The sequence below is a fragment of the Myxocyprinus asiaticus genome, chromosome 1, assembly GCF_019703515.2.
Source record: "Myxocyprinus asiaticus isolate MX2 ecotype Aquarium Trade chromosome 1, UBuf_Myxa_2, whole genome shotgun sequence".
In the NCBI taxonomy this organism is placed as follows: Eukaryota; Metazoa; Chordata; class Actinopteri; order Cypriniformes; family Catostomidae; genus Myxocyprinus; species Myxocyprinus asiaticus.
This window is the reverse complement of record NC_059344.1, coordinates 14,166,534-14,188,726: the sequence shown is the minus strand read 5'-3', so window position 1 is coordinate 14,188,726 and position 22,193 is coordinate 14,166,534. Positions and strand designations below refer to the sequence as shown.

At 38.4% G+C, this 22,193-nt stretch overlaps 1 protein-coding gene across 2 annotated transcripts in view; it reads left to right on the top strand.

Annotated features, from left to right (window-relative positions):
• The window catches only part of LOC127444864 (elongator complex protein 4-like), a 93,703-nt gene that overhangs the window by 6,468 nt on the left and 65,042 nt on the right, over positions 1–22,193 (top strand). For both annotated transcript variants that reach the window (XM_051704463.1, XM_051704455.1), the window contains exons 4-6: positions 3,404–3,535; positions 7,428–7,561; positions 20,635–20,719. In XM_051704463.1, coding sequence (XP_051560423.1) covers positions 3,404–3,535; positions 7,428–7,561; positions 20,635–20,719 — 351 coding nt within the window. The remainder of the gene's footprint in view (positions 1–3,403; positions 3,536–7,427; positions 7,562–20,634; positions 20,720–22,193) is intronic.

The window sequence follows — 22,193 nt, the reverse complement described above, 5'->3', positions numbered from 1 at the left end:
CAGACCATCACACTACCACCACCATATTTTACTGTTGGTATGATGTTCTTTTTCTGAAATGCGGTGTTACTTTTACGCCAGATGTAATGGGACACACACCTTCCAAAAAGTTCAACTTTTGTCTTGTCAGTCCACAGAGTATTTTCCCAAAAGTCTTGGGGATCATCAAGATGTTTTCTGGCAAAAATGAGATGAGCCTTAATGTTCTTTTTGCTCAGCAGTGGTTTTCGTCTTGGAACTCTGCCATGCAGGCCATTTTTGCCCAGTCTCTTTCTTATGGTGGAGTCATGAACACTGACCTTAACTGAGGCAAGTGAGGCCTGCAGTTCTTTGGATGTTGTTGTGGGGTCTTTTGTGACCTCTTGGATGAGTCGTCGCTGCGCTCTTGGGGTAATTTTGGTCGGCCGGCCGGCCAATCCTGGGAAGGTTCACCACTGTTCCATGTTTTCGCCATTTGTGGATAATGGCTCTCACTGTGGTTCTCTGGAGTCCCAAAGCTTTAGAAATGGCTTTATAACCTTTTCCAGACTGATAGATCTCAATTACTTTCTTTCTCATTTTTTTTCCTGAATTTCTTTGGATCTCGGCATGATGTCTAGCTTTTGAAGATCTTTTGGACTACTTCACTTTGTCAGGCAGGTCCAATTTAAGTGATTTCTTGATTGAGAACAGGTGTGGCAGTAATCAGGCCTGGGTGTGTCTAGAGAAATTGAACTCATGTGTGATAAACCACAGTTAAGTTATGTTTTAACAGGTGGGGCAAACACTTTTTCACACAGGGCCATGTAGGTTTGGATTTTGTTTTCCCTTAATAATAACAACCTTCATTTAAAAACTGCATTTTGTGTTTACTTGTGTTATCTTTGACTAATATTTAAACTTGTTTGATGATCTGAAACATTTAAGTGTGACAAACATGCAAAAAAATAAGAAATCAGGAAGGGGGCAAACACTTTTTCACACCACTGTATGGGGGTGGTCAAGGAAATTCTAGGGGGGGAGTTGGGGCAGCTAGGACCCCCTAGGTTTTCCCAACTCCCCCACCATACAGTACACAATTTCTGCAGTATACTATAGAGCAGTGGTTTTAAATTGGCTTTGCTATGGGATCCAGATTTTACATTGGACATCAAGTGTCGACCCAACATAGTAAAAAACGTAAACTGTATTTTATTTTATCTTTATCTTATCTTATCTTATCTTATCTTATCTTATCTTATCTTATCTTTATCTTTATTTTATCATAGTTCATGGTTTTCAAGTAAAAGGGCATGTATCAAGCAAGGGCGCACAGGCTGAAGCCCAGGGGCCCACAACTCCCAGGGAGGCCCCATTCGCGGCATCACCACCCTATTTTCCCCGTTGACGTTTGCGGAAAGAACGGGTTTATATCAGCGGGAGACGCTGATATAAACACGGAGATGGTGCACAACAGTGAAAGCCATCCTTGTAGTGCATGTTGTGCAGTAAACTTGAAAACTAGAAATATCTTACTAGAATTCAAATGGGATGCATCAGTTCCGTGGTCTGCGCCGCAATATCGGGGGAAGTCCGGTTGATGCGCAAGCCTCCAGAGTAACAGTAGGTAAGATGGTTCAATCGCACCATGAAAATATTGCGTTGCAGTTACATGAGGAACATATTTAGTGGCCGGAATTGTCGCTTGGGTGACCCGAAAAAATTTCAATGGAGGGAGAACCATGTTATTGTTCTTTGCCTGCTGTATGCGATGCTATCCGAATTGAACTGTCTCCTATAGTGCAATGCACTCAAATTGAGGAATATTATCAGTGATTTTTAACATCAAAATTCAGTGTATACTATGAGGTATGCAGTAAATGAAGCATGCTAGTATTCCATTCTGAACATAGCCAGTGTTCTCGTTCTCTCTCTCTCTCTCTCTCTCTCTCTCTCTCTCTCTCTCTCTCTCTCTCTCTCTGTTTCCTTTCATAGACTGATACATGAATGTTTATTTGAGAGAGCTCAGGGAGTTACCTGTGAGTGTTAACAAGTCTCACCTTAATGACAGTGGACAGCAGTTCCTCTCTCTCTGGCCCCTGATTGGCCCCCAGTCAACACAAGCTTAATGAGGGCCTTTTATTGCCCTTCAAACTGCTCCTGCATTAAGCTGTTATTTGTGAAACAGTCTTCTGTTTTTATCATTGGATGGTCTGTATGATAATTCCCCTGAGTGGGGCAGACCACTCCTTCATTTTGTCATTTCTTGGCACTAACGACTTCAGAATCAACTCTGTTGTTGAAACAACAGCTTCTGAAGTGCTAGCACCATGTTGATGTGTTTATTTATTTATTTATTTAGTCATGTTAATCCAGGTCACTGCACATATGCATTTCCCCTTTTCACAAATGAGCTCTGGCCAAGAAAGTGTCTTAATTTAGGTTTGATTTATAGCATCTAGGAACAGTTTGAAAGCAGCAACACACACATGAATTGAACAGGGAATTATATATAGTGGATTACTGTTATTATTAACTGATCCCATTTTAAATGCCTCTTTAAAGCTTTTCAAGTTGGAAAAAACTCTATATGTAAAAAGATGTCTTGCAATGTTGAGATTGCATTTGTGGACAGTGAAATTCTTTAAAAAAGCTCACGTTCACTCAAAAACTATAATGCTCATCATTTACTCACCCTCGTGCTGTCTCAAACTCATATGACTTTCTGTCTTCTGCAGAACACAAACAGAGATATTTTGAAGGGTGAATTGTGTGTTTTTGTCCATACTATACAAGTCAGTCGGGACCTTTTAAGCTTCAAAAAGGACATAAATACAACATAAAGGTAATCCATACGACTCGAGTGGTTTAATCCATGTCTTCTGAAACTATACAATCCCTTTGGGTGAGAAATAGACTAATTAATTAAATTAAGTCCTTATTATAGTCTTTTGACTTACATTTAATGGACAAAAACACATCAGACATCCTTCAGAATATCTTTGTTTGTGTTCTGCAGAAGAAAGAAAGTCATATGAGTTTGAGACGGCAAATGGGTGAGTAAATGATGAGAGAATTATCAGTTGGGTGAACTATCCCTTTATTATAAATGGTCAGAATTATAAAAAATAACTAAATACAGAAAAATATTAATTTATCTTTCAATTAATCAAATACATTTTTATTAATTAATTACAATGATGCATATGCAAATTTATTAAGTATTTTTTGTATGCAAAGTTGTACTGAGAGTAACAACAGTGATCGACATCATTTTTTTTTCTGTATAAAATATATGCATACTTTTTAAGTTATTATTGCAAATTGTTTCTGTTTATAATTTTTTTTTTATCCAATTATGTAGAACTGGAATACTTTGTAAATATTTTTTTCAAATAGAATGGAATTTTAGCAATTTGTTGTTTGTTTTTACCTTACGATGCAGGAACTCCCTTCCCCGATTGTGGATGATGTTGCTAGTCGTAAAATTGGTGAGGGTCAGCCTCAGCCATGTGACACAGAGAATCCTGACACTATGAAAATCGCCTGGCGCTACCAGAACCAGCCCAGAGTTCAGGTAAAAGATGATCTTTAGAGGATTTTTAAGTCATATTTTTTTAGTAATACACTATGAAAAATCAGTCCCTCATACACACTTAAATGTATTAAATTCAGTCATAGCAAGTTATCCTTATACTGTATATTTTTCTCTGTAATTTGGTTTTAGGTAAAGCATCCCAAATAAATGTTTAGTTTGTAAAGAGACCCAAATAGACATGTGTTCTCTCTGTCTTCCAAAGATACAGACAATTCGGTCAATATATGCTGAAGCATTGCTCACATTATAGATTTAATATTAGCAGATACAATTTGAAGACACACATGTAAAGTTTTATCTACTGCCACTGTCATTGCTTCATCATACATATTTGGGCTGTAAGTACATTGGGGATCTGGATTTGGTGGATTTTTGAAAAAAGGCCAAGAATTGTGAATTTTGGATTAGAAATAAACACACAATACATTGGGTATTATTATACTATGTAAATCTTTATTTTAATTACAATAGTAATAATAATAAAGTAGCTCTACAAAATAATTACATGTTGTTCATTCGTATCACTCTGTAAATAACTGAACACTGTTAAACAAAATGTGACCTTATTAGATATTTTTTTAATTCACGATTTATTTTAAATACGTCGTTGATATTTCCGTTGTTTCATTGCCATTTTACACACCTTGCTGAGTGCCAACTTTGTGAGCAATTAAACATTTTACATTCTTTATTTGCTCTTTCCATACTGTGTTTTTCCCTCTTTACTTAGTCTATCTGTCCACCCAGTTCTCTTCATAACAGCCATTGTAATATAAAGGCTAAGAAAGGGGAGGTGGGAAAAATAGTGTCCTGTAATAAATATATCAATTCCTACCCACCCAGTGCCGTGAATAGGCTTTCGCTGCTCTCATTCACAGTTTAGGTGGATTACTTTCGCTTAGCTGGTTATAGGTGGACTTAAATCCAGAGGAGACAGGAGGACATGGAGGTTCTATTCAAGCTCAAGCCCCTTACAATGACACAGCAGCCTTCAGTACCCCCAAATCCCCTCACAGCTCTCACTGCGGCGTCCGTATGCCCCTCTTTCTTCCGCTTTCAGAAAAGATCCCTCCCGCCTGCCCGTAATCCAGATTGCCATGGAGATTAAGGGGGGCACCAGTGAGACAACCCAAAAGATTTCCATCTTCGTTTTCTGACGACTTTCACACTCTCTCTTTTCTCTCTTCTTTCATTCTCTCCTTTTTTTTTCTCTCAGTTCATTTTTTTTAGTGCATTTCAAATTTCCTTATTTCTTTTCCTGACCCCTCTTCTGTTTTTGACCACCCCTTCCTATTTACTCGGCAAAGCCAAAGTGTTCTCACATTTGGCACTTGGTGAGAGTTGATTTTGTACAGTGAGATAAATATTTAATGTAACAGTGATTCAATTCCAGTTCTTTTTCTAAATAATTCGATACATTGTGGAATTTGGAATCTGGTCACAATGGGGGTCGATTTTGACAATCTGGAGAGCATTGAATTTTCATTGTCAAACCGATGCATTGAAGCATTTTACACACATCTTATTGTCTTTCCTTATTTCTTTTCCTCTCCTATCACCCTTTCTTACTCCATGTCTTAGAGGGCGTACTTACCCTCCTTAACCTTTTTCATACCTCTGTTTTCCTCACAATGCACCAGTAAATCTAGTAAGGGATTTGCATCCTAATATACAGTACCCCCCTCCTTTCTCTTCTTCAATGGAGACACCAGATCAATGTTCAGACAGTCAAGACCCATCCTGTAACGTTAAAGGGGTCACCCCGACCTGCCCACTAAACGAGGATGAGCCCCTTCAGTCTCAGAAAGGTGCTGGAATACAGAAGATTCGCTGATCCAGATCAGAAGAAGATTAGGGGCTCACAGTGGTGCCCCTTGCTCATTAGAAACTCTGGAGGAAAATCAAGACCCCCTCACAACTCCAGGAAAACATCTGCCCTTGTGCAAGTTTTTTCTTCTCAGCCTAAGTGCTCAGTCTCGTTAGAAAGTTATTATGTTCTCGATGGCTTAACGAATCGTCAGGGTTTCTTACCGTCCAACAATGGTTAAACCATCAATGGTACCTAGAAGTTACAGAGTCTTTTATATTTGTAAAACTTCTTTCTCATTGTCTCATTGAAGTGTACTTTATACATTCTATGACTCCAGCCATCAGTTTTTATGTGCTATGTTTGTTACTTGATAGTAGTTTATAAATAGCTATAGGAAACTAGATTGGTAAAATTTGTCAAGACAAACCTTGATGTTGATTTGACAAAGCCTTGCCTGAAAGTTTAAACTAGTTTTAAAAGTTTGAAGTTTGATGGCTATACAGTACAGACATTACAGTAGGACAAACCACCAGCTAGCTAAATAGATAGATAGCCAGTACCGACTGACACAGATAGTTAGATAAACTGTCAGATAGATGTTTAGAGAGTGAGAGAGAGAGAGAGAGAGAGAGAGAGAGAGAGAGAGAGAGAGAGAGAGCGAGCGAGCGAGCAACCTAAAGCAGATTAAAGTTTTTTTTTTTTTTTGGCCCATTGTCCCATTTGAACATTGTCAATGTAAGTCTATGGGATTTTTCCCAATGTTTGATCATCCGCTGTGCGAAAACCGTAAATCCATAGATTGGGCAACTCAGCGCTGGGCGTGCATCCTCACGGCCCAGCCACGCCCTCCTCCTCGTCACAAACAGTATGTTGGCTTTGTCAAACCAACATTATAGAATGAAAAATTGGTTAAAACTAACAGTAACTAAACAAGCTATATAAAATGTATGTTCTTTCCTGTTATCCTTACATAGTTCTTGACAATTGGAATGCTTGAGGGGAAAAAAATATGTAACATCAGGAACAACTACGGGTGTAAATAGAGCACAAAAATAACTTTTTGCTACACCTGCCAATGGCTGACATCACTTACACCAGCAAGGGTCAGACTATTGTTATTAAAGGAATTGTGCACCCAAAAATGACAGTTCTGTCTTCTTTACTCATCCTCATGTCGTTACAAACCCATATGACTTTCTTACTTCTGTGGAATACAGAGGGAGAAGTTTTTAAGAATGTTCAAGCTGCTTTAAAATGGACAAAGGGCAGAGCATCATAAAAGTAGTTCTTATGATTCATGCACTATATTCCAAATTTTATGAAGCCTTCTGATAGCATTGTGTGAGAAACAGACTGAAATTTAAAGTTGTTATGCACTGAAATTCTTTCTTCACAGCTATGGTCAAGAAAAGAGCAGCTTGGATATTTTGCTATAAATAACTCCATTTGTGTTCCACGCAAGAAAGTAGGTCCAAGAGTAAAAACAGTACAGAGACACAAGGGTGTGTAAATGACGGCAGAATTAAATTTTTCGGGCAAACTATTCCTTTAAAACCATGCATTATGTTACATTACCTAATAAAGTTATTGGTCAACTGGCCAAAGCCTATTTTTAATTGCATTTGGAGCTGGAGAGTGTTCATTTTGGTTGTAAATATTTTAAAATGATTTGATTATGATTCCTTACCACTGTAAATGATGCACTGCATCATGAAATTTGCAATTTGGTCTTCATCCGGCTCTATATTGTAATCTTGATGTGATTCATGATTATTTTCAAAAATATTCTTAATTAAAACTGGAGGCACAATCGAATCTTTGATTTATCATCTTTGACGGTAGAAGATTGGGAACAAAAATTGTATTTTTAAACAAAAGTAATCGAAAAAGAAATAAACACATATTACAAACACAAAGCATAATTGTCTGTTATTATAATGGAAGACAAAATTATGTATTTAATGCATTGAATTTTCAATGGAAGATTGATGCATTTTAGTGCCCCTAGTATCCATTAATAACATTAAAGTATCTGTCCTCTTTACTGTCATCTTTTTATAGACAACATTGGCTTCATCATTGAGGTTTGGGCATTACTATGATGTGTCCAAGACCATGGAGCCAGAGGTCCGACAAGCAGCAAAGTGCCACACATTTTATCCACTCCAGGAAACACCAGCAACCACCGAATCAAGGTAGCTAACACTGAACGAGTAAAATGAGGTATTATCTAATATTTAGAATGTTGGATAGTACAACTCGAAGTAAGCCTTTAAGTCAAGATGCATTGATTTTAAAAAATGTAGGTGTAAGATATTAGGGCGAACATGATGGCACCCATAGAAATGACACAGTAAATTATTAACATATATTTTTAAGCAAATAAAATGCTTTAATGAGTCAAATAACACTCATTTCCAGTTATCTGTTGTCCAATGAGTTTCTTTGCCCACTCTATCCTTTTCTTTTTGTTTTCTGTTTCAAAAGTGGCTTTTTCTTTGCAATTTGTCCCATAAGGCCTGCACCCCTGAGTCTTCTCTTTACTGTTGTACATGAAACTGGTGTTGAGCAGGTAGAATTCAGTGAAGCTGTCAGCTGAGGACATGTGAGGCATCTATTTCTCAAACTAGAGACTCTGATGTACTTATCGTCTTGTTTAGTTGTACATCTGGCCTTCCACATCTCTTTCTGTCCTTGTTAGAGCCAGTTGTCCTTTGTCTTTGAAGACTGTAGTGTACACCTTTGTATGAAATCTTCAGTTGTTTGGCAATTTCAAGCATTGTATAGTCTACATTCCTCAAAATAATGATTGACTGAAGAAAGCTGTTTCTCTTTTTTTTTCTTTTTTTTTTTTTGCCTTTTTTGACCTAATATTGACCTTAAGACATGCCAGTCTATTGCATACTGTGGCAACTCAAAAACAAACACAAATACAATGTTAAACTACATTTAACAAACCAAATAGCTTTCAACTGTGTCCCCCCCCCCCCTCCCAATTTGGAATGCCAATTCCCACTGCTTAGTAGGTCCTCGTGGTGGCGTGGTTACTCACGTCAATCCGTGTGGCGGAGGACAAGTCTCATTTGCCTCCGCTTCTGAGACCGTCAATCCGCGCATCTTATCACGTGGCTCATTGTGCATGACACCACGGATACTCCGCATGTGGAGGCTCATGCTACTCTCTACCATCCACGCACAACTTACCACGTGCCCCATTGAGAGCGAGAACCACTAATCATGACCACAAGGAGGTTACCCCATGTGACTCTACCCTCCCTAGCAACCGGGCCAATTTGGTTGCTTAGGAGACCTGGCTGGAGTCACTCAGCACACCTGTGTTTGATATAATGGCAAGTGATTTTCTAGTACCAAATTAGCAATTAACATGATTACTCAAGGATAAGGTGTTGGAGTGATGGCTGCTGGAATTGGTGCCTGTCTAGATTTGATCAAAAATTACTTATTTCAAATAGTGATGGTGCTAATTTTTACATCAGTAATGTCCTGACTATACTTTGTGATCAGTTGAATGCCACTTTGGTGAATTAAAGAACCAATTTCCTTCTGAAACAGCAAAACCTGTACATTATTCCAGACTTTTGGCTGCCAGTGTTATATATATATATATATATATATATTATACTATACTCACCAGCCACTTTATTAGGTACACCTGTACATCTACTTATTCATGCAATTATCTAATCAGCTAATCGTGTGGCAGCAGTATAATGTATAAAATCATTTAGATATGGGTCAGGAGCTTCAGTTAATGTTCACATCAACCATCAGAATGGGGAAAAAATTTAATCGCAGTGATTTAGACAGTGGCATGTTTATTGTTGCCAGACGGGCTGGTTTGAGTATTTCTGTAACTGCTGATCTGAGATTTTCACACGCAACAGTTTCTAGAGTGTATAGAGAATGGTGTGAAAAACAAAAAACAACCAATGAGCGGCAGTTCTGTGGACAAAAACGCCTTGTTGATGACAGAGTTCAACGGAGAATGGCCAGACTGGTTCGAACTGACAGAAATGCTACGGTAACTCAGATATCCGCTCTGTACAATTGTAGTGAACAGAATAGCATCTCAGAATGCACAACATGTCGAACCTTGAGGCGAATGCGCTACAACAGCAGAAGACCATGTTGGGTTCCACTTCGGGTTCCACTTAAGGAACACATATGTGAGAGTGCTGTTTGTAGACTACAGCTCAGCATTCAACACAAGCTTGACGCGAAACTCCGGGCTCTGGGCTTGAACAGCTCACTGTGCAGCTGGATCCTGGACTTCCTGTCAGGCAAACACCAGGTGGTCAGAATGGGCAGTAACATCTCCTCACCACTGACCCTTAACACTGGAGCCCCACAGGGCTGTTTTCTCAGCCCACTCCTGTATTCCCTGTACACACATGACTGTGTGGCAACACACAGCTCCAATACCATCATCAAGTTCACTGATGATACGACGGTGGTAGGTCTGATCACTGACAATGATGAAACAGCCTATAGAGAGGAGGTGCACACTCTGACACGCTGGTGCCAGGAGCACAACCTCTCCCTCAACGTCAGCAAGACCAAGGAGCTTGTGGTGGACTTCAGGAGAAAAAACAGAGAACACAGCCCCATCACCATCAATGGAGCACCGGTGGAGAGGGTCAGCAGCTTCAAGTTCCTCGGTGTCCACATCACTGAGGAACTCACATGGTCGGTCCACACAGAGGCTGTTGTGAAGAAGGCTCACCAGAGCCTCTTCCTGAGATGGATGAGGAAGTTTGGAATGAACCACCGCATCCTCACAGGTTCTATACCAGCACTGTAGAGAGCATCCTGACTGGCTGCATCACTGCCTGGTACGGCAACAGCACTGCCTTCAACCACAAAGCCCTGCAAAAGGTGGTGCGAACTGCCAGACACATCATCGGAGGTGAGCTTCCCTCCCTCCAGGACATCTATACCAGGTGGTGTGTGAAAAAAGCTTGAAAGATCATCAGAGACTCCAGCCACCCGGGCCATGGGCTGCTCTCACTACTACCATCAGGCAGGCAGTATCACAGCATCAGGACCTGCACCAGCCGACTTCATGACAGCTTCTTCCCCTAAGCAGTTAGACTTTTGAACTCTTGATCTCTCACGATCAACATATATCATCACTGCACTTTATTGATCTCACACTGGACTGTCATAAATTATATTTCTCTTAAAAACACACGCAACTGACTATCAACCGACAGCCTGAATGTCAATACAACCACTATACAACCTTACTGCACATTTATATATATTATTTTTATTGTATACTGTGTATTCTATATTGTGTGTATTGTATACTGTACATTGTATATTATTATTTGCATATTGTGTTGTGTGTAATTGTGTATATTAGTTTCGTAAATTGTGTTGTGTAAATCTGATGTTTATTGTAAATTGGTATATGTCTCATCACTGTCATGACTGCTATGTTGCTTGGAACTGCACCCAAGACTTTCACCCACTGTTGCACTTGTGTTTATGGTTGAGTGACAATAAAGTGATTTTATTTTTATTTCTGTCAGCCAAGAACAGAAAACTGAGGTTGCAGTGGGCCTGCCAATTGTGTACCTAGAAATCTAGATTTGTCAGACCAGGCAATGTTTTTCCAATCGTCTACTGTCCAGTTTTGGTGAGCCTGTGCCCACTGCAGCCTCAGTTTCCTGTTCTAAGCTGACAGTAGTGGTACCCAGAGGGTCCTTCTGCTGCTTTAGCCCATCCACCTCAATGTTCGATGTGTTGTACATTCAGAAATTTCTGCATAGAACTGTTGTTACACTTGTTTATTTGGGTTACTGTCACCTTCCTGTCAGCTTGGACCAGTCTGGCCATTCTCCTCTGACCACTACATTAACAAGCCGTTTTTGCCCACAGAACTGCCTAGAGACTGTTGTGCGTGAAAATCCCAAGAGATCAGCAGTTACAGAAATACTCAAACCAGCCCGTCTGGCACCAACAATCATGCCACGGTCTAAATCACTAACATAATTTTGTTTTCCTATTCTGATGGTTGATTTGAACATTATCTGAAGCTCGTGACCTGTATCTTCTTGATTTATACATTACACTGCTGCCACACGATTGGCTCATTAGAAAATCGCATGAATAAGTAGATGTACAGGTGTACCTAATAATGTACATAATGTAATAATATACATATATATACTGTATATATATGTGTGTGTGTTAGAATTTTGAGTTAGAATATGTTTCAATGTGACTGAGCATATTTAGATTAGGGACAGCTTAACCAAACAATAAAAGCAAACATACTGATGGCCTTCACTTATTTTCCATGGATGTGGTATGCGTCAATGCTCTATGCACTGTAAACGAGTTTGCCATGTGTCCTCGCATATCTCCAAGAAGAAGATCCTTTCTCGATGACCTCATGTTTCTGAGGAAAATGTCTGCAATCTCATTTTATGGTGAGTGTTTAGCCTAATAAATGTTTTGTAAAAACGTCTCTGTACTTTTACATCCTTTTCCAGTACTCTAAGACATGGGCTTGAGTTTTGAATGGTGTTTGCGATGTGCTTGTTTTATGGTTGCGAGGGGTGCCCATGTAGAGGGGGTAAAGCTTTGATTGCATTAAAGTCTACGGCACCACCACAGTGCAAACAAACCAATCTGGACCCCTGCTTTGCGAAGCCACTCTCAGCATTTTATGTCTGCAAACAGAGGTCTTCAAACTGTTTATCTGCATAACAGCACCATAGTGAAGGGGCCGTGTACCAGAGCCTGTGTTTACTCGCATCTGTAAATGTGTTCCTGTGTGGCGATACTATGTCCATGGAACAGCTTGCGGCGTGGCAGCAACATGATGGATGCTGCGGCTTATGTAGATGTTGCTTTTGGAATTCTAGCATCACTCCTTCCTCTTCATTTCCTCGCTGGTTAGTTTATTATCATTTTATGACGTGTTATAATGGAGTCATAAAGCTTTTAGCCATTAGCTCTTTTAGCACGCCTTTTAGGTTTGTTTTCATCCCATAGGAACATGGAGAAGGTTTGTTCCTATTACAAATACTGGTGAAGAGCTTTGAGTCTTGTAGGCCCCTGCAATTTTACTACAAAGCAGATGTTCTCAACTGGGTTTGCTTCTGAATCCAGATTTCACATTGGGCATCAAAATTGTTTATCATAGAAAAGGAAACAAAAATGTATTTAAAATCAAACAATTTATTGATAGTACCATGAACTATATAGGCCCTAATAATTGGTTTCCAAATGTCTGTTGAATTTCTTTGGCCAATGATTCCTGCCTGATCTCATGGAAATTATGTGACTGTGGTGACATATTGCATATTGTTGCAGTTCCAAGGTGAAATGTCCACTGAGTGGTGCTAAAAGCATGTTACATGTTCTTCTAAACAGATGTGGTTTTGAAGGTTAATGCTTTGAGTTTTAAATCAACAAAACCTACCTACCTCCCTACCCTAAGCCTAAACCTTACTAAAAGTGTCATAAAAAGGAAACGTGGGATGAAAAACAGTTGAGCTTTTGAAGGTTAATGCTCTATCGAGTTTTAAATCAACAAAACCTACCTCCCTACCTTAAACCTAAATCTAAACCTAACTAAAAGTGTCATAAAAAGGAAACGTGGGATGAAAAACAGTTGAGCTTTTTAAGGTTAATGCTCTATCGAGTTTTAAATCAATAAAACCTACCTTCCTACTCTAAACCTTAAACCAAAACCTAACTAAATGTGTCATAAATAGGGACGGGAATTGTAAGGAATTTAACGATTCCAATTCCGATTCCTCTTAACGGTTCCGTTTCCTTAATGGTTCCAGTAACGATTCAGGTAATTCTTTTAGTACCTTATTTAAAATAATTATTTGGAAATGAGAAATGCAATTATTTTTGTATTTATTACCCTCTGCTGTCTGTTACCAAATGATGAGATCATTTCAGATTGACATACAGAGCAGATAAAACAAATCAGAAATAAATGTAATACATTTTTTTATAAAATGTGTGTTTTCAGACTTTTTAGAGACATAATTACAATCCAATAATAGATCCTAACTATATTTTAAATAAATCTAAACCAACAATAAATATGTTGGCATATTTAATTAATTTATTCTTTTATAAAATTCCACTTATTACAACAACTCTCATGCATCTTTAATTATACAGTGTCATATGAACAACCAGTCAGTAACTGCACTGCTTGATTTAAGTCTCACAGGTCATCATTAAATAAACAGTAACAGTTCCAGAGACAGTTTAGACTGTGTTATGCAGCCTAATGTTGTACTTCAGGCTTGTGAGACTTCAACAGTTCTTATTTAATTTTAAGTTGGACATTCATTACTTGCACATCAGTATAAGATTACTTGTATGCCGCACTATAAATGGACACTGTATGTTTTGCGCTGTATATTCTAAAGAACCGGCTCATTAGAATGATTCTTTCGGGAATCAAACTATACTGAAAGCACCGTATGTTTTGGGCTGTAGATTCAAAAGAACCAGCTCCTTTGAATAATTCTTTTGGGAATCGAACTATACCGGAAGCGCATATGTTTCGCGCTGTAGATTCAAAAGAGCCGGCTTGAGATCGGGAATGAAATACGCTGGTAGAGCTATGTGTTTTATGCTGTAGAGTCAGTAGAGGGCAGCGTTGCTGCAGAGATGTGCTGCTAGAAACACTGTCAGAGTATTTCAGGACGGTGTTCCAACCACGACTGCAGAAAACTGCACGCAGGAGAACCGTTAATGGAACCGAAAGTCACAAAGATCATACGATTCCAGTATTTATTAAAGAACAAGAACTGGTTCTCAGTTCCCAACCCTAGTAATAAAAAGGAAACGTAGGATAAAAACCGTTCAGCTTCTGAAGATTAATGCTCTATCGAGTTTTAAATCAACAAAGCTTACCTCCCTACCCTAAACCTAAATGATAGTGTTATAAAAGCAAATGTGAAGTGAAAAACGTGATTGCTGAAGCAACCACTTCATTTTGTGGTGCTTCTATGACACTTTTGGCTTATGTATTGTAACTGTATCACCTTAGAAATCATGCAAGTCATTCAAGTATTTTGATGTCATAAGATAGCATTGTGTGAGAATGAAAGAGAATTTATGAAATTAAAATCTGCTGTTTTACTCATGATTTACAATATGCGAATAGAAGTTAGTGTTGTAGCACCTCTAGTTTTTTTTCTTTCTAACCACAATATGTACAGTGAGCCACGCAAGACCTATTTTGCTGAAACGTAGGTGATTCTATGAAACCAGGTTGAAAAATTACACAAAAAGCACATCGTGGTTGGCACAAACTATGTTAATACTCATCGCAAATAAACCTATGCAAGTGATTCAATTGAACCCATAGTAGACTGGATTATATTTTAGAGAAGTAATATATAGGTTTGTTCTTGTTTTTCAAGGATAAGGGCATGCCATGCAACCTTTCCATGTTGGCATCTACCTTCTTAGACTAGCTTCCACAAAGTGACAAATGATTTTGTGCCAAATTCCGTAGAGTTTAACTGGATGCATGCACGATCATTGACGTCAACAACAAAAGATATTGAATAAATGTTTTTCCTTTTAAACATAATATATATATATATATATATATATATATATATATATATATATATATATATATATATATATATATATATTATATTTTGCTGTCCTAAATATGCATGGTAGTTACATGTTATTATATGTATATCTGCAAGCCTTCCAGAACAGTCCAAGCAGGTAACCGCCACTGCTTTTTAAAGCGCAAATTTGGGTGGAAGAAAAAAGCTGCTTCATATCCCTTTCAAAGAAATCAATTAATCAGCAAGGTTAAATGACAAGCAAATGTCTTGAGATACAGAAATCCTCATTGTCTTTCTGTATTTCACAGCTCATAGAATAAATCGTCCCATGCCGTTTCCAGACTGTTAAATCGCTCCGTTTCACTACGTGGCGTAATTGGCTCTAATTGCTCTCCAGGTGAAAGCTGAGTCTGTTGTTTAAGATGGATGCTGGCTGTATGCACCCCTCTGTTCCCCCTCATGCTAATATCACTGTGATCTTAATTAGCTCACCTGTCGTCCATTATCCTCTATGGACGGCACCTTAAGTGATCATGCTCCACTGGACTGCTGCGCTCTCTGTGTCTCAGACACAATGGGGGTGTGCCCTCTTTTGATTACTGCCAATCCCACCACCCCCCAAACACCTCCCCAGATCTTAATCAAAAGAGGGTAACATGTGTTTCTCCCCATTAAGGAGCAAATCATTAAGGCAGTGAAATCAGATTGTGCCATTGGATGCACAAAGATGGAAGACGAAGGTAAACATGATGTGACCTCTTGTAGTGGCTTGCAAGCATGCTTTAAACATCAGTTGGGCCAAAAAAAAAAACTATTCAAATATTGACCCAGTCGACCATCAAGTCAACCATTTTGACCCATTTGTAATTTAAAAGCACTTCTTTTTAACTATGAATTGGTCAAGATGGTTGACCAATCATCCAACAACTGACTAATTGATTAGTGAGCATATTTTTTTTTTCTTTTGTTCTTTTTTAGCTTTAATGGGGATATGAGGTTTTTAACATGCCAACAGTGCGCTGTACTTTAATAGTACAACATGATCGCATGGAAAGTTGGCATGTTGTTTCCGATAGTTCTTTTACCCTAGGATCGAACACAATATGCCGACTCGTCAACAGGCGACATTTTTTATCAGACATTTTTGCATCGGCTCCATGTTTTCATTCCCTTGTGGTGCGACTGGAAACGTGTTGTGTCAGCAGCGTAGGTGTCCCGGGTTTGGATCCTGCGTTGAAACAAGGAAGTTATTGCGTTCGCATTATCGATAACAAGCACGATTTCGGAGATTGCAATTTTCCCTCTAACATTACATTTTTTACTCCACTGATGGTTAGGTTTAGGTTTGGAGTTTTAGGTTGGGGGGGGTACAGTTTACAAAATATTTCTCTTCAACCTGTAAAGCTGAAAACAACTCCCTTTACAATGCGCTTTTAGCGCCCCTCTGTGGACATTTCAACCAGAAAATGAAGCTCACACGTGTCCATACGCCCAACAACACTTACTGCTTTGGCCACTGGGGGCAGTGTTTCTAATTTTGGTAAGCACAGACTGATTTAAGCTGCAGAAAAGTCAGCCTACTTTTTCTGATTTCACTGAATAGTAATGGGAACTGTTGGATTTTAAGCATGCTAAAAACCATCTTTGAGAAGTTGCATCTCTAAATATACAGCCGTTACAGCCAACAAAGCACCCCTATTGTAACAAATCAACTATAAATTACAAAACAATCACTGTATGACTTCAAGGGGCGATTTCACCAAACAGTTCTGGCACTTTTGCATGTGGTATTTCAGCGCAAAAACCTGCATCTTATTCATCACTCACAAACTAGTTTAAGCCAGCGCAATCAGCGCTGTCATTGCATTGCATCTTGAGTATTTAAAATAAATTGCATTCAGCACAGATTTTGTAGACACATTTGCACCGTAGCCGGATCTGTGTCATTCCTGTGTTAACCGAGATCTAAACCAAAAAAAAAAACAGCATGTTCTGCTGGTGCAACTCATTCTTAATGAATTCTCTCCATAATCATTTTTATTCTTGGTCTATGCATGCATCCAGATGGACTGCTTCTTTGGCTGTAGCATTGCTTCTTGCTGTTTCTTTTTTTAGCATCTCATGTAGGCCTGGGTATCGCCAACCACCTCACGGTACAAAACATTTCACCATACATATGTCAAGATTTGATATACCGTGATACATCTCATAATCATATACATCTCAATATCATAATTGGATTGCGATTGAAACTGCGGCAAACACATGAAAGAGACCTAGCGTGTCCACAAGCGAGAGTGAATCATGCGTATTTAGTTTCAATCACTCTCACGTCTCATAGATGAACTGCTTCTTCATTATTAAAAGGTTGCCCATGATATAAATACACAAATCGTGCTATGAGTGCTTCATTTTTTAGATGACGTTGAGTTAAAAATAGTTTTAAAAATGTGTCTTGAGAGCCCTGCTTTGTTTCATTTGTTGTGCTCTGTCCAGCTGTTTTTGAGTGCAGGAATGCTATGTGAACCCTTATGAAACACGTCTAATCGGTGTCTGGAGGACATGACCTAAACCAGCCTAATTATACCATCCTCATGCCTTTTTTAAGACTGACTAGTCATTCAGACTACCCACTGACTTGTAGAGTATTGAAATATGTAGTTTTGCACATCCATTTTTTAAACACTGCTGAAAGGCTGTGATTTAGGCCTGGAGGTGGTTGTGTTTTATAGTGTTTTAAATTCCATTCTTTATCTCTGGGTAATTGATGGCTATCTTAGCTACATGCAGAGACACACAATGTGGTCATTACAACATGTTGTGAGCTGGAAGAAGAAGGATGACTTTACAAAAACTATGAGAGGTACAAATGACACACAGGTGCAGTGTTTCTTTTTTTTTTTTCTTCAATGAGTTAAGAAGCACAACTCCATCTAGCGAGCTAAAAGCAACAGGATTTTTCATGTGAGAGTCCTTTATATACCAAACAAATATACTTAGGAAACACTTAGAAGATGCAGTGAAGTTTCGTTTTTCACTGCATATCAGATTTCAAGTTTGGTGAACTCCTGTGAAGTAAATCCTGTGACCTGTGAATTCAGGATCTAAACATCACAGATTGACCTTTTAGCTTGAGACAATAGAATGGAACAATTTTGGTAATTTGTTTTCTTAGCACAATTTGCAGGCGTCTGGATGAATGGAAATGATTAATAAAATGATGGAAATTGGTATTGTCGCTATGTCTCCACTATGGTTTACTAATAATAAAATGACTTTTTTTCTCTGATCATGTCAACAACTCCACTTTCATTAAAGTGGGGGAGAGATGACGTTGCTGCGATAGCGAGGTAAGAGAGAAAAAGCATAAAAGAATCAGGTTCTGAGGTAGAGAAAAAAAGCTATCTATGCCTGTGACCATTTCCCTAAGTTATGACAAAAAATCATAGTAAATAACATCATTTTGTTTTAGTTGTATGGCGCAGTAGCGTAGGCAGAAACTTCTGGGTGGATGGGCCAAGAGAAATTATCAATTGCATGAGATACTGTGTAAACTTTGTATTTATTTATTTATTATTTTACATTTTTGATGTTTTGCTAATTGTTTTCAGGGGCTTATTTAGAACATTTAGCAACTTGAGGTTGTCTACTTTAAAAATATTAAAAGATCAATCAACAATTATCCAGCCCAACAGCCCCTCACGTTAGAGTTTCGTGGTTCGATGCCAGCAAGCTTTTGGCTGTTAGTGGAAAAGGGGCATAAGACAATGATTGGGTGGGTGGTACCGGCCCACCTAGGGCCACCCATGGCAACGCCAGTGCTTGTGCTATCTAAAAAAAAATAAAAATGTCAATGGGTGGCACTGACCCACTCTTGCCTATGCTGGATGTATGGTGAAAAAAGAGACTGGAGTTTTGAGAGCAGATTTTATCATCCAAAATAATTTATTTCAGAATAGCTTATTGATGCCATTACGAGCTGTTTTTGATGCAATATGTATAGAAGTTATAATGAAAGAAAATTAGAATTAATTCTTACCAATTATATTTGTAATTAACATAATTTTAATGTTAAAAAAATATAAAGTGGATAGAGTTTAGAGTTTTAGGAGTTTTGGGAGCATTTTAACATTCAAAGTTATTTAATTCAGCATCTTATGCCAACTTGATCTGTTTTTGATGAACTGGTTAGAAGTTACTCAAATATATAGCCTAATTGATACAATTCATATCAATCAATTCATATAAATAACATTGGTTACAAATATTTTATTAGACGGGGAAAATAAAGTGGTTGGAGCCGCTGCACGATACATGTTCCCCGTTAACTGAACGTGCTTCTCATCACTGCATTGGGTATGTAAATAGCTCTGTTATAATGAGAGCAATGTAGTTTGTATTTTGAGCTTCTCTTTGGAAAGCTGTGATGCTGACATTATCCAGCCCAACAGCCACTGACGTTAGTGGTTCAAGGCCAGAAAGCTTTGGTTGTTGGTGAAAAAGTGGCATAATTCAGTGATTGGGTGGGTGGCACTGGCCCATCTAGGGCCACCCATGGCAACGCCAGTGCTTGTGCTATTTAAAAAAATAAATAAATAAAAAAAAATTTATTTGTTCACTTGAGTTAGTTCAAATGAACTAATGCCAAACAATTCTTTTTCAGTACTTTTTAATCTTGGTTAATTTCAACATTGTATATAATAATACGATTTTACCATTTAAAGTTAGTTAATGCTTAATGCAATAACATTTACTAATAATGAACAAATGTACATTTATAAAGTAGCATGGACCAAGATTAATAAATGCTGTAATAAAATGGTGTTCAGTGCTTGTTCATGAAAAAAATGCATTTACTAATAATAACAAAGAGAACCTTTTTGCAAAGTGTTACCCTTTTCTAAAAGAATGCCACTAGATTAGGTATCAAATGCTATGATTTTTTTTTTTAATTGTGGCTAAATTGTTCAGAAACTTTTTGGAGGGCACTGTATTCACAGATTTAAGAGAGAGAAAGAAAGAAAGATGTATTGAAGGAAAGTGAGAATATGCAAGGGATAGCATTTCAAGTGTTTTGAGTGCACATCTTACCCCTGATTGAACATAGAAGCGCTGTGTCACTGCGATCAGAGGCACTGTCCCGTTAACACACCACACCGTTTCAGCACACTCAAACTCACCGCAGACCTCAGGGGGAGGGCCCAGAGCTGCGTTTAATTAATTTCATTTCATTTCATTTCATTTAATTAGTGCTGTATTTCCTTGCGTCTACATGTACAGGTAGGTTTCCTGGGTTACTGCCTATGTCAACAGGCTTTTGTGATATCGAAGCAATTCTCACTTTACGTTAGCAGCATATGCCACAGATATCATCAGCATTTGACCTCTGTTGAAACCTAATTTTTCAAATTAGGTGTCTGTTTACCAGCCCTAAGAATGAACAATAGTAATAGTGATGCTTGCCTTAGCAAACACCTTTAACTACCATCCCAAAAATTGGTCAGTTGTCGAAAAAAAGCACAGTATGTTTTTGTACTCTTTGGCATAAGGCCTTTGTCACATTGCATCTACAAACCCAATTCCCATCTTTTCAGCCCCACCATCAGCAAAACTATTTATTTATCTGTCGGTGTGTGTATTTAGTATGTTATGTTCTTCTCTCTTGTCCTCAGTCTGTTACCTTCACCCTATCATGCTCTGCTGAAGTCCATTCAGGCGGTCATCCATAAAGAAGGGTTTGATGGATCCACACCACAGGTTGGTCGACTTTTTTATTTAGCTACTTGTTCTTTTCTTCTGTTCTCAGGAAACTGTTCTATCCTCTTGTTTTTGTTTCTTCAACAGTAGAATGTGTGCACAGCAATATAGAAAAAGTTTTAAATCAACTTTTTTTTATTATCATTAAAATCTTTAAGCTTTATATGCCTCCAACAATGTAATTGAAAATCAATAATTGAATTTTAGCTATTAGTGTATCAATATTTAATATTTAGACTGTTTTGTTTAACCCTCCTGTTATGATTGTGTCATTTCTGACCCGTTTAAGAGTTGAAAACAGTGAAAAACTCAAAACATGTCTGGGGAAAGATAGAACCTTAAAATATGCGTTGTTGTTTTTCTCCTGTTGTTTTTTTCAACAGCGATGACCTCAAAGCTATCAATTAGGCTAATAATGAAATGCACAATTAGCAGGATCTTTGGCTTTCACACCTCTGGAACAATGACACTGTTTTGCCACAGGCAATATTTTTTTACAATATTCCATTGATTGGTCTCAGTTGCCTAATTGTTGCCTGGTTGTGTCTCTGAATTCACTTCCTCTCTCAGTATTTTATGTTCCACATTTATTCTTCTGTTTCTGTCTTTTCTCAACTCATCCCCTTGTCATTTTATCCATGTTGTGTTTGGATCACTCTCATGAGGGCAATGGGTTCCCTTGTGCTCCTCTTCCTTAAAGCTGAGTCCTATTAATTTTGTGGTAAACAGGCCAAGACAGACACTGGGCAATATTCCTTCTGTCTGTTCATATTCATTAGCTCCTACTGAGAAGGAGGGGAGCTTGGCCCCTCTGGGGAGCCATCTCAGGAAGGAAGGAAGGAAGGAAAGAAAGGATGAAGTAATAGATGAAGGAAGGAATGAATGAAGGAATAGAGAAAGGAAGGGAAGAAGGAAGGAATGTATAGATGAAGAAAGGAAGGAAGGATAGAGAAAGGAAGGGAGGAAGGAAGGAATGAATAGATGAAGGAAGGAATGAATGAAGGAAGAAATAGAGAAAGGAAGGATGGATGAAGGAAGGAAGGAAGTAAAGGATGAGGTAATAAAGGAAGGAATAGAGAAAGGAAGGGAAGAAGGAAGGAATGTATAGATGAAGAAAGGAAAGAAGGATAGAGAAAGGAAGGGAGGAAGGAAGGAATGAATAGATGAAGGAAGGAATGAATGAAGGAAGGAATAGAGAAAGGAAGGAAGGAAGGAAGGAATAGAGAAAGGAAGGAAGGAAGGAATAGAGGAAGGAAGGAAGGAAGGAAGGAAAGGATGAGGTAATAAAGGAAGGAAGGAATAGAGAAAGGAAGGGAAGAAGGAAGGAATGTATAGATGAAGAAAGGAAAGAAGGATAGAGAAAGGAAGGGAGGAAGGAAGGAATGAATAGATGAAGGAAGGAATGAATGAAGGAAGGAATAGAGAAAGGAAGGAAGGAATAGAGAAAGGAAGGAAGGAAGGAATAGATGAAGCA